This window comes from Haliaeetus albicilla, chromosome 29, assembly GCF_947461875.1.
Source record: "Haliaeetus albicilla chromosome 29, bHalAlb1.1, whole genome shotgun sequence".
Classification (NCBI taxonomy): Eukaryota; Metazoa; Chordata; class Aves; order Accipitriformes; family Accipitridae; genus Haliaeetus; species Haliaeetus albicilla.
Genome location: NC_091511.1, coordinates 5,204,389 through 5,215,332, shown reverse-complemented (window position 1 = coordinate 5,215,332; position 10,944 = coordinate 5,204,389). Strand labels below are relative to the sequence as shown.

Sequence of the window (10,944 nt, the reverse complement as noted above, 5' to 3'; positions counted from 1 at the left end):
ATAGGACCCCCCCAGGATTATGGGGACCCCCCACAGGATCATGGGACCCCCCCAAGATTATGGGCCCCCCCCAAGGATTATAGGACCCCCCCAGGATTATGGGGACCCCCCAGGATCATGGGACCCCGCCAGGATTATGGGGTGGGGACCCCCCAGGATTATGGGGACCCCCCAGGATTATGGGGACCCTCCCCAGGATTATGAGACCCCCCAGGATTATGGCCCCCCCCCAGGATTATAGGACCCCCCCAGGATTATGGGGACCTCCCAAGATTATGGGACCCTCCCATGATTATGGGACCCCCCCCAGGATTATGGGGACCCCCCCAGGATTATGGGACCCCCTCAGGATTATAGGACCCCCCCGAGATTATGGGACCCTCCCCACGATTATGAGACCCCCCCAGGATTATGGGGACCCCCCCAGGATTATGGGACCCCTCCCAAGATTATGGGGACCCCCCCAGGATTATGGGACCCCCTCAGGATTATAGGACCCCCCCAAGATTATGGGACCCCCCCCAGGATTATGGGGACCCCCCCAGGATTATGGGACCCCTCCCAAGATTATGGGGACCCCCCCCAGGATTATGGGCCCCCCCCTCACCTGAGCAGCCGGAGGGTCTCAGGGGTGCTGGGTCCCTCCAGCAGGACGTAAACCGTGGGGGTGCCCGGGGGGGGGCGGCGCTGGGGGGGGGCCGGGGGGCGCGGGGGCCCCCTCGGCCGCCCCACGGGACATCGCCGCCCCCCACGGCGCCCGCTGAGGGGGTCCCTGGGGGGCTGGGGGGGGGAATATGGGTGGGGGGGGGTCCTATGGGGCTGGGGGGGGGATTCTGTGGGGCTGGGGGGGGGGAATATGGGGTGGGAGGGGGGGTCCTATGGGGTTGGGGAGGGGGAATATGGGGCTGGGGGGGGGATTCTATGGGGTTGGGGGGGGTCCTATAGGGTAAGGGGGGGATCTATGGGGCTGGGGGGGAAATATGGGGTGGGAGGGGGGGTCCTATAGGGGTGGGGGGGGATTCTATGGGGCTGGGGGGGGTCCTATGGGGCTGGGGGGGTCCTGTGGGGTAGAAAGGGGATTCTATGGGGTTGGGGGGGGTCCTATGGGGCTGGGGGGGGCCTATGGGGTAGATGGGGGGCTCTATGGGGCTGGGGGGGGTCCTATAGGGCTGGGGGGGGCCTATGGGGTAGAAAGGGGATTCTGTGGGGCTGGGGGGGGGATTCTATGGGCCGGGGGGGGATCCTATGGGCCTGGGGGGGACTATGGGGCTGGGGGGGTCCTATAGGGTAGGAGGGGGGGGCTCTATGGGGCGGGGGGGGGGGGTCCGAGGCTTCCCCAGGCCTCGGCCGGGGTTTCGGGTGGTTTTACGGGGGGAGGGAGCGGGGGGGGTGTCTGGTTTTGGGGGGGGGGGTCCCTATGGGGCCCAGAGGGTCCTTGGTTGGGGGGGGGTTTTTTGGGGGGGGGGGTTGTTTCCCGAGTTGGGGGCTGTGGGGTTGGAGCAGGAAGAGCTGGGGGGGGGGGAGGTGGCAGGAAGTGACATCACATGGGAGTGATTTTTGGGGGGGGGGAAGAAGGGGGGACCCCGACACCCGCCCTGACGCCTGGGTGAAGGCCTGCGCTCCCTCGCTTGGGCCTTTTTTTAAATTTTTTGGGGGGGGGAAGACCCCCCCTCCTGGCTCCCTGCCTCCCTTTTATTTGGGGGGGGGGTAAGACCCCCCCCTGATACCTGGATCCTTTTTTTGGGGGGGATTAAGACCCCCCCCACCCCCAAAAACACCCAGAGGCTTCGGTGTTCGTGTCCCCCCCCCAACACCGAAGCCGGTGACGCTTTGGGGTCTTTTTTTTTTTTTTTTTGGGGGGGGGGGGTGAAGTGTGTTTTTGTGGGTTTTTTTTTGGGGGGGGGGTCCCAGCCGCCTGGTCTCGCCCAATTTTGGGGGTGACGGGACACCCCCCCCCCCTCCAGCCACCCCCCAAGAGCAGCACCCGCTGGGTCAAGGTAAGGGGGGGGGGGGGGGTCCAGGGGCATTGTGGGAAACTGGGGGTTTTGGGGGGGGGGGGCACTGGAGTCCCCTTGGTGTCCCCCCCCCATCACCATGGGGCCTGAGTGGGGCTTGGACTCGCGAGTCCCTTTTTGGGGGGGGGACACACCGGACACCTGGGTCCCTTTTGGGGGGGGGGACCCCAGACCCCTGGGTGCCTTTTTTTGGGGGGGGGGGGGGGGGGGCAGACCCCTGGGTCCCCTTTTTTTGGGGGGGGATAGGGACCCCCAGACCCCGGGGTCCCTTTTTGGGGGGGGGGGATAGGGACCCTGAGACCCCTGTGTCCCTTTTTTAGGGGGGGGACACCCCCAGACTCCTGTGTCCTTTTCTGGGGGGGCAGACAGGGACCCCCAGGCCCCTGGGTCCCTTTTATTTTGGGGGGGGGACCCCCAGACCCTTGTGTCCCTTTTTTTTGGGGGGGGGGATGGGGACCCCCAGACCCCTGGGTCCCTTTTTTTTGGGGGGGGACCCCCAGACCCCTGGGTCCCTTTTTTTTTTGGGGGGGGGACACACGACAACAGGGACCCCCAGACCCCTGGGTCCCTTTTTTTTGGGGGGGGGGGGACAGGAACCCCAGACCCCTGAGTCCCTTTTATTTTGGGGGGGGACCCCCAGACCCTTCTGTCCCTTTTTTGGGGGGGGGCACAGGGACCCCCAGACCCCTGTGTCCCTTTTTTTGGGGGGGGACGGGGACCCCCAGACCCCTGTGTCCCTTTTTTGGGGGGGGCACAGGGACCCCCAGACCCCTGTGTCCCTTTTTTTGGGGGGGGACGGGGACCCCCAGACCCCTGGTTCCCTTTTATTTTTGGGAGGGGGACCCCCAGACCCCTGTGTCCCTTTTTTTGGGGGGGGACGGGGACCCCCAGACCCCTGGTTCCCTTTTATTTTTGGGAGGGGGACCCACAGACCCCTGTGTCCCTTTTTTTTTTTTTTGGGGGGGGACAACAGGGACCCCCAGACCCCTGGGTCCCTTTTTTTTTTTTTTGGGGGGGGGGAGACGGGGACCCCCAGAGCCCTGGGTCCCTTTATTTTGGGGACGGGGACCCCCAGAGCCCTGTGTCCCTTTTTTTTTTTTGGGGGGGGGGGGACCTGGGACGGGGAGGGGACACCCAGATCCTCAGGGGAGGGGCCGGGCAGGCGGAAGCGGGAGGAAAAGCCGGGAATTGGGTCCGGGCAGGAGGTGAGGTGGGGGGGGGGGGAAACGGGGGGGGGGGGACACGCGACACCCAGGGCCATGACCTCCGACCTCTGACCCCTGCCGGGACCCCTGGGGTCGTGGCGTGGGGGGGGGGGGGGTCAGCGGACACCGGGGTTCCCGTCTCCCCGCAGCGCCGGGGGGGGCCGATGGGTGCCGGCCCCCCGTCCGCCCCGCGATGGAGGTGAGGGGCCACATCATCCCCCCGGGCACCTACAGCCCTGCAGGTACGATGACCCTTGACCTCCGACCCCACCCTGCCCCCGCCCCTCGCGCCCTCTGACCCCGCCGTGTCGCCGACACCCCCCCCCCCACCCCCAAAACCCCACGGTGCTCCCTGGTCTTTGGTGTCTCCCCCCAAAACTCCTGCTGCCCCCCGCCCTGGTGACCTCTGACCCACGGTTCCTGTCACCTCTGACCCCCGGTTCCCATGACCTCTGCCCCCCGGTGACCCCGACCTCTGCCCCCTCGTGGCCTCCGGCGTTTCCAACCTCCGTTCCCTGGTGACCCCCCCCACCTCTTCCCCCCCGACCCCTGCCCCTGGTGCCCCCCCGACCTCTTCCCCCCGACCTCTGCCCCCTGACCTCTGCCCCCCCGACCTCTGCCCCCTTGACCTCTGCCCCCCGACCTCTGCCCCCTCGTGACCTCCGGCATTTCCAACCTCTGTTCCCTGGTGACCCCCCCACCCCTGCCCCTGGTGCCCCCCCGACCTCTTCCCCCCTGACCTCTGCCCCCTGACCTCTTCCCCCTCTGACCCCCTGACCTCTGCCCCTTTGACCTCTGCCCCCTCGTGACCTCCAGCATTTCCAACCTCCGTTCCCTGGTGCCCCCCTGCCCTCTTCCCCCCCGACCTCTGCCCCCCCTTGACCTCTGCCCCCCTTGACCTCTGCCCCCCCTTGACCTCTGCCCCCTGACCTCTGCCCGGCGCAGGGGCGCCCGCGGGGCGGCTGCAGGAGCTGCGGGAGCGGCAGCGGGGGCTGCGCCAGGCCCTGGGGCTGCGCCTGCGGGAGCTGCGGCGCCTCTGCCTGCAGGAGGCCGTGAGTCACCCCTGACCCCTCACCTCTGACCCCCCCCACCCCTCTTCCATCCCCCCCACCACCCCCTCAAGGGCCCCCCCCCAACCCACAGGACACCCAGAATCACCCCCTGATCTCTGACCCCCCCGGGGCTCCCTCCCCAACCCCAGGACCCCCCCCCAGCCCCCTGGGGCCCCCCCCCAGGATCCCCACAGCCCCCACCCCCCACCCCGGGACACCCCCAGACCCTTCTATCCCCCCCACTGGCCCCCCCGGGACCCCTATAGACCCCCCCGGGATCCCTATAGATCCCTCCGGGACCCCTATAGCCCCCCCCAGAACTGCCATAGCCCCCCCCCCCCTTTCCCTCCAGCCCTCCCCAAGCTCCCTGGGCTCCCCCCCCCAAAAAAACCAACCCCTCCCTCCCTTCCTAGAGGCCCCTAGCCCACCCCCACCCCCCCCCGGCCCCCCATCGCCCCCCCCCCGCTGTGCACAGGAGCTGACGGGGAAGCTGCCCCCCGAGTACCCCCTGGAGCCTGGCGAGAGGCCCCAGCCCCCCCCACGCCGTCGGGCCGGGGGTCCCCCCCGGGGCCCCCTCCCTGAGGTAGGCAGGGGGGGAAATGGGGGGGGACCAGGGGTGGCGGAGAACGGGGGGGGAGGAATAAGGGGCTGGGGAGGGTGGGGGGAGGCCAAAACCGTCCTTTCCCCCCCCCGTACCCCCATATCCCACCCGGGGGCGTCCCCTCACGGCCTCCTTAACCCCCCCGGTGGCCCCCGTACCCCTACGGGGGAGCTTTTTTGTCCTTTCGCGGCCCCCGTACCCCTACAGCGGGCCCTTATCGTCCCTTCGCGGCCTCCGTACCCCCCCCATACACACTCGGCCCTTATTGTCCCCTCGCGGCCGCCGTACCCGCATGGCGGCGCCCTGTCCCCCCATCATGGCGGCGCCCTGCTGTACCCCCACGGCGGCCTAGTTTCCCCCCTCCCCGGTTTCCGTACGGCGGCCCCCCCGCGGCCCGGTCTCGGCGGGATCCCGGCCCCGTCGTGCCCGATCCCGGCTCCCGCAGGCGGCTCGGGCGGCTCGGCGGGAGGTGGCGGTGCAGCTCCAGGTAGTAGAAGCCGCCCGGCGTTTGGCGGCCGCCCCGGGGTTACCCCCCGAACAGCGGCGCCGCCGGCAGCGCCTGCAGGCCGAGGCGGCCCAACGGCTCCGGCAGCTCCGCGCACAGCTCGGCGCCGCCGCCGCCGCGCACGGTGGGTACCGGGGGTCGGGGGGGGTCCCTAAAGCATGGGGGGGGGTCCTCAGAGCAAAGGGGGGGGGGGTTGGGGGGTCCCCAGAGCACCAGGAGGAGGGGTGGGGGGTCCCCAGAGCATGGGGGGGGTGTCAGGGGGTCCTCAAAGCATGGGGGAGGGTCCTAAGAGCATGGGGGGGGTCCCAAGAGCATGGGGGGGGAGTTTGGAGGGTCCCCAGAGCACCAGGAGGAGGGGTGGGGGGTCCCCAGAGTATGGGGGGGGTGTCAGGGGGTCCTCAAAGCATGGGGGGGGGGTCCCAAGAGCATGGGGGGGGGGGTTGGAGGGTCCCCAGAGCACCAGGAGGAGGGGTCGGGGGTCCGCAGAGCACCGGGGAGGGGGATTGGGGGGTCCCCAGAGCATGGGGGGGGGTCCTCAGAGCAAAGGGGAGGGTGTTGGAGGGTCCCCAGAGCACCAGGAGGAGGGGTGGGGGGTCCCCAGAGTATGGGGGGGGTGTCAGGGAGTCCTCAAAGCATAGGGGGGGTCCCAAGAGCATGGAGGGGGGAGTTTGGAGGGTCCCCAGAGTACCAGGAAGAAGGATTGGGGGGTCCCCAGAGCAAGGGGGGGGTGTCAGGGGGTACTCAAAGCATGGGGGGAGTCCCAAGAGCATGAGGGGGGGAGTTTGGAGGGTCCCCAGAGCACCAGGAGGAGGAGTTAGGGGGTCCCCAGAGCAAGGGGGGGGGTGTTGGGGGGTCTGCAGAGCACCAGGGAGGGGGATCGGGGGGTCCTCAGAGCATGGGGGGGGGGTCTCCAGAGCATGAGGGCAGGAGTTTGGAGGGTCCCCAGGGCACCAGGAGGAGGGGTGGGGGGTCCCCAGAGTATGGGGGGGGTTGTTGGGGGGTCTGCAGAGCACCGGGGAGGGGGATCACGGGGTCCTCAGAGCATGGGGGGGGGTTTCCAGAGCATGAGGGGGGGAGTTTGGAGGGTCCCCAGGGCACCAGGAGGAGGGGTGGGGGGTCCCCAGAGTATGGGGGGGGTGTCAGGGGGTCCCAGGAGCATGGGGGGGGTCCCAAGAGCATGAGGGGGGGAGTTTGGAGGATCCCCAGGGTACCAGGAGGAGGGGTGGGGGGGTCGCCAGAGCAAGGGGGGGGGTGTCAGGGGGTCCTCAGAGCATGGGGGGGGGTCCCCAGAGCATAGGAGGGGGTCAGAAGGTCCCCAGAGCATGGAGGGGGGAGTTTGGAGGGTCCCTAGAGCACCGGGGTGGGGTCTCAGGGCGTCCCCAGAGCGTGGGGGGAGATTGGGGCATCCCCAGAGCATGGTGGGGGGAGCTTCTGGGGAAAGCCTGGCTTGGAGCGGGGGGGGGGGGGGGGGCTGCAGTTTTGGGGGGGTCCCGTCAGCGCTGACACCTCTCCCCTCGCTTTGTTTCCCCCAGACGAGAACGGGTCCCTCTGCGACCTGCCCGCCCTGGAGAACGGTGAGCGCCGGCCGCCTGCGTGTCCCCCCCCCCCGGGGGGGCAAGGGGGGACCACCCAGAAATCCTGGGTCCCACACCGTGTCTCCCCAACAGGGGCCCTACCCCCCCCGAAACCCCCCCCGAGCGGAACCGGCCGCCCTTCGCCCCCCCGGGCAGGATCCGGCAGCCCCGACCGCCGACCGCAGTGGGTCCCCGACGCCGCCGTGGGGGGACCCGGCCGCCGCAGCTCCCTCGCCAGTCCCGCCAGGTACGTGTCCCCTCACCCCCCCCCCCATTGCTTTTCCCACCCCCGTGTCCTCTCCCAAAAGACCCCCACACCCCCTTAACGGGGTGCCGTGACCCCCCCAGCCCGGCGCGGACCCTGCCCCGCAGCGCTTCCAGCTTCGAGGGTCGCAGCGTCCCGGCCACCCCCGTCCTGGCCCGCAGCCCCTGCGCCCGCGGGCACCCCCTCTGCCGGTGAGCGTTTTGGGGGGGGGGTTTGTGGGGGGGTTGAGGAGCAATAGGAGGTCCTGGGGGCAATTTGGGGGGGCTGTGGGGCGATTTCAGGGCTTGAGGGGGGTGTTGTGGGCAAGAAGAGGGGGCTGAGGGGTAATAGTAGGTCCTGGGGGCAATTTGGGGGGGGTGTGGGGCAATCGCAGGACTTGGGGGGGTGTTGTGGGCAAGAAGAGGGGGCTGAGCGGCAATAGTAGGTCCTGGGGGCAATTTGGGGGGGGTGTGGGGCAATCGCAGGACTTGGGGGGGGTGTTGTGGGTGAAAAGAGGGGGCTGAGGAGCAATTTGGGGGGGTCCTGGGGGCAATTTGGGGGGGGCTGTGGGGCAATCGCAGGGCTTGGGGGGGGTTTTGTGGGCGAGAAGAGAGGGCTGAGGAGTAATAGTAGGTCCTGGGGGCAATTTGGGGGGGGGTGGGGCAATCGCAGGACTTGGGGGGGGTGTTGTGGGCGAAAAGAGGGGGCTGAGGAGCAATTTGGGGGGGTCCTGGGGGCAATTTGGGGGGGCTGTGGGGCAATTTCAGGGCTTGGGGGGGGCTGTTGTGGGCAAGAAGAGGGGGCTGAGGAGCAATAGGAGGTACTGGGGGCAATTTGGGGGGGGGGGTAATTGCAGGACTTGGGGGGGGTGTTGTGGGCAAGAAGAGGGGGCTGAGGAGCAATAGGAGGTACTGGGGGCAATTTGGGGGGGGGTAATTGCAGGGCTTGGGGGGGGTGTTGTGGGCAAGAAGAGGGGGCTGAGGGGCAATTTGGGGGGGTGTGGGGCAATTTCAGGGCTTGGGGAGCAGCGTAGGGATGCAGGGGGGGGCCTGGGGGGGGCCTGGGGGGGTCCCCAACCCCTCCATCTCACCCCGTGTGTCCCCCCCTCCAGCCCCGAGGCGCCGGGGTTGCCCCCCCGACCCTGGTCTGGCAGCCAGGACTCGCAACTCGGGGGTCCCCCGCTCCCCGGCCCCCCGCCGCCGGCCCCCCGCACCCGTCGCAGCAACAGTTCGGAGGCTTTGATCGATTGGGGGGGCCCCCCCGAAAATCCCCCCGAAGCCGCCCGGGCTCGGGGGGGTCCCCCTTCGGCGGAGCAGCGCCGCAGTCAGAAGTGGTTGGCGCTGGAGGGGCTGCGGGACTGGTACCTGCGACACACGGGGACCCCCCCGGCGGCCCCCCCGGCTTCTCGCCTCCAGCCCCCCGGTCCCGCTTGGCCCCCCCGCCGCCGCGACCCCCCCGGTTTGCCCCACTCGCTCAGCTACGCCGGGGCCCTGGCGCCCAGGTACGGGGGGTATCGCGCGCCCCTCTTTTAAGGGGGGGGGGGGGGCGTTTGGGTGAGCCCCCTCCCCCAGGGAGGCTGAAGTCCCCGGTTTGGGGACCCCCCCTGAGCCTTTGGGGCCCCCCCAGCCCTTGGGGAGACCCCCCCCAGCCTTTGGGGACCCCCCCGAGCCTTTGGGGCCCCCCCAGCCCTTGGGGAGACCCCCCCCAGCCTTTGGGGACCCCCCCGAGCCTTTGGGGCCCCCCCAGCCCTTGGGGAGACCCCCCCAGCCTTTGGGGAGACCCCCTCAGTCTTTGGGGACCCCCCCCAGCCTTTGGGGCCCCCCCCCATCCACTGGGGACCACTCTACGTCCTTTTGGGGAGCCCAAATGTCCCCCCCTTTTCAGGGACAGCCCCCCCCTCCGAATGTCGTCGGTTTGAGGACGAGGAGGGCTGGGGGCACCAATAACTCCAGTTTGCCCCCCCCCCCCCATCCTTCAGGACCCCTAAAATGTCCCCAAATTGGGGACTCAGGCTCGGGGACCCCTCAAACCCCACAGAGCCCCCATGGGGGACACCCCAAATGTTCCTCTTTTGCCCCCCCCCCCCAAAACCTCCCCCTTGAGCCTCACAGGGCCCCCCCCAGAATCTCCCCAGCACCCCCCCCCACATCTGGGGTCTCCTCCAGGGAATCCCCCTCCCCAATTTCCCTCCGAACCCCAATTCTAGGGCTCCCCCCCACCCCAGCATCCCTGCTTTTTTCTGGGGGGGGGGGGTCTCTCCTGCCCCCTTCTCTTTTTTTTCATCTTTTCTCTTAATTCTGGGTTGTGGGGGGGGTGTCCTGGGTTTTCGGGGGGTCTGATCCCCAGGGCTCTGGGGGGAGGGCCAGCAGGGGACGGGGGGGCCACATTTGGGGGGGCTAATTGCTGTTTCTCTTTTCTCTTTTTTTCTTTTTTCCATTGTTTTCCCATCTTTTTGTGTGTGTTTTAATTTTTATTTCTTTCATTTTCCTTTCACTTCCCTTTTTTAACCTTTTTTTTCTCCCCATCCCCACCCCCGCCAGGGCCTCGGGGGACCCCCCTGCGGCCGCCCCCCCTCCCACCACGGACCCACAGCCCCCCGGCACCTTGGTGTGACCCCCCCAAATTCCAGGGGGGGGGGGGGGGGGATCACGCTCCCGGAATCGCTCCGTACCCCACTCCACGCGTGGGGGGTGGGATCCCCAAATTTGGGTGGGGATACCCCAAAATTGGAGGGGGAAACCCCCAAACCCCTGGGGCCCCCCCCGGACCGCTCCTGGCGAGCGGCCGGTTTTTGGGGAGCCCCTGTTGCATGCCCCCCCCCCCTCGGGAACGGGGGTCCGGCAGCGGGGGGGGGGAAGGAGGGGGACGCGGGGACCGGGTTCAATACAGGGACCTGCTGCCATTGCCTCGCCTGGCTCTTTTTTGGGGGAAAACGGCGCCGTTTTGGGGGTTTCTTGCAGCCCCCGTAGCTCCTGTATGGCCCTGGGGAGGTGAGTCTGTCTGTACGGTCTGGGGTGGGGGGGGAAAAGGGACCCCTGGGGGGGACCTATGCATCCTGTAGGGGTTCTAAAACCATCCTTATATTTTGGGGAGAAATCCGGATAAACGCGTAAATGTTTTGGGGGGATCTATACGGCAGTCGTGCGCCCCTGGGGGGGGGGGTCTGTGCAACCCTGGAGAAGTCTATATGTCCCTGGGAGGGATTATAGAGCCCTGGGGGTGTCTATATGTCCCTGGGAGGGATCTGTGTGGCCCCTACATATTCCTATAGGGGGGTCTATGCAGCCCAGGGGTGGGCATGTGGCCCTTATCTATTTTGGGGGGGGTCCGGACAGCTCTTATCAGCCCCCGGGGGGGTCTGTGTGGTGCTGGGACATCCCGGGGGGGTCCATAGGGCCCCTACGCAGCCCTGGGAGGGAGCACAGGCCCTCTGTATGGTTGGGGGCCCCTATAGAGCCGGGGGGGGGGTCCCCATGGCCCCTATGGAGAAAACAGGGAGTCTCTATCAATGGCCATAAGCCACGCCCACTGGGGGTGGTGCCACGCCCCTCAGGCGGAGCCACGCCTCCAGTGTGCAATCCTACTCCGGGACGAGGCCACGCCCCCGAAACGGAGCCACGCCTCTAGGGTGCAGTCCCACTCCAGGGCGGCGCCACGCCCCCTCCCGACGAGACCACGCCTCCAGGCTAACGGCCTGCCCCCCCGACGAAGCCCCACCCCCAAGCGAAACCCCAGCGGAAAGGCTCCG

General features: G+C 68.5%; 2 protein-coding genes across 2 annotated transcripts in view; one reads left to right on the top strand and one right to left on the bottom strand.

The window, feature by feature from the left end:
* Positions 1-739, bottom strand: part of TFE3 (transcription factor binding to IGHM enhancer 3) — an 8,216-nt gene extending 7,477 nt beyond the window's left edge. Inside the window, 2 exon segments of the mRNA XM_069774456.1 lie at positions 455-684; positions 686-739. Of these exon segments, the coding sequence (XP_069630557.1) occupies positions 455-684; positions 686-739 (284 nt within the window).
* Positions 740-3,258: 2,519 nt separating this feature from the next.
* Positions 3,259-9,866, top strand: CCDC120 (coiled-coil domain containing 120). Its single transcript, XM_069773890.1, has 8 exons — positions 3,259-3,462; positions 4,166-4,272; positions 4,748-4,855; positions 5,319-5,502; positions 6,911-7,199; positions 7,301-7,408; positions 8,308-8,697; positions 9,737-9,866. The coding sequence occupies exons 1-8, from the start codon at positions 3,414-3,416 to the stop codon at positions 9,807-9,809; spliced, it is 1,308 nt and encodes a 435-aa protein (XP_069629991.1). The 5' UTR covers positions 3,259-3,413; the 3' UTR covers positions 9,810-9,866.
* Positions 9,867-10,944: the final 1,078 nt, after the last annotated feature.

What these genes read in the sequence shown, in the direction of transcription:
- CCDC120 (XM_069773890.1), top strand. Translation starts at nt 3,414, where the DNA reads ATGGAGGTGAGGGGCCACATCATCCCCCCGGGCACCTACAGCCCTGCA. An exon ending in CCCGGGGCCCCCTCCCTGAG is followed by an intron (nt 4,856 to 5,318) that starts GTAGGCAGGGGG and finishes CGGCTCCCGCAG; the next exon opens with GCGGCTCGGGCGGCTCGGCG. An exon ending in CGCCGCCGCCGCCGCGCACG is followed by an intron (nt 5,503 to 6,910) that starts GTGGGTACCGGG and finishes TGTTTCCCCCAG; the next exon opens with ACGAGAACGGGTCCCTCTGC.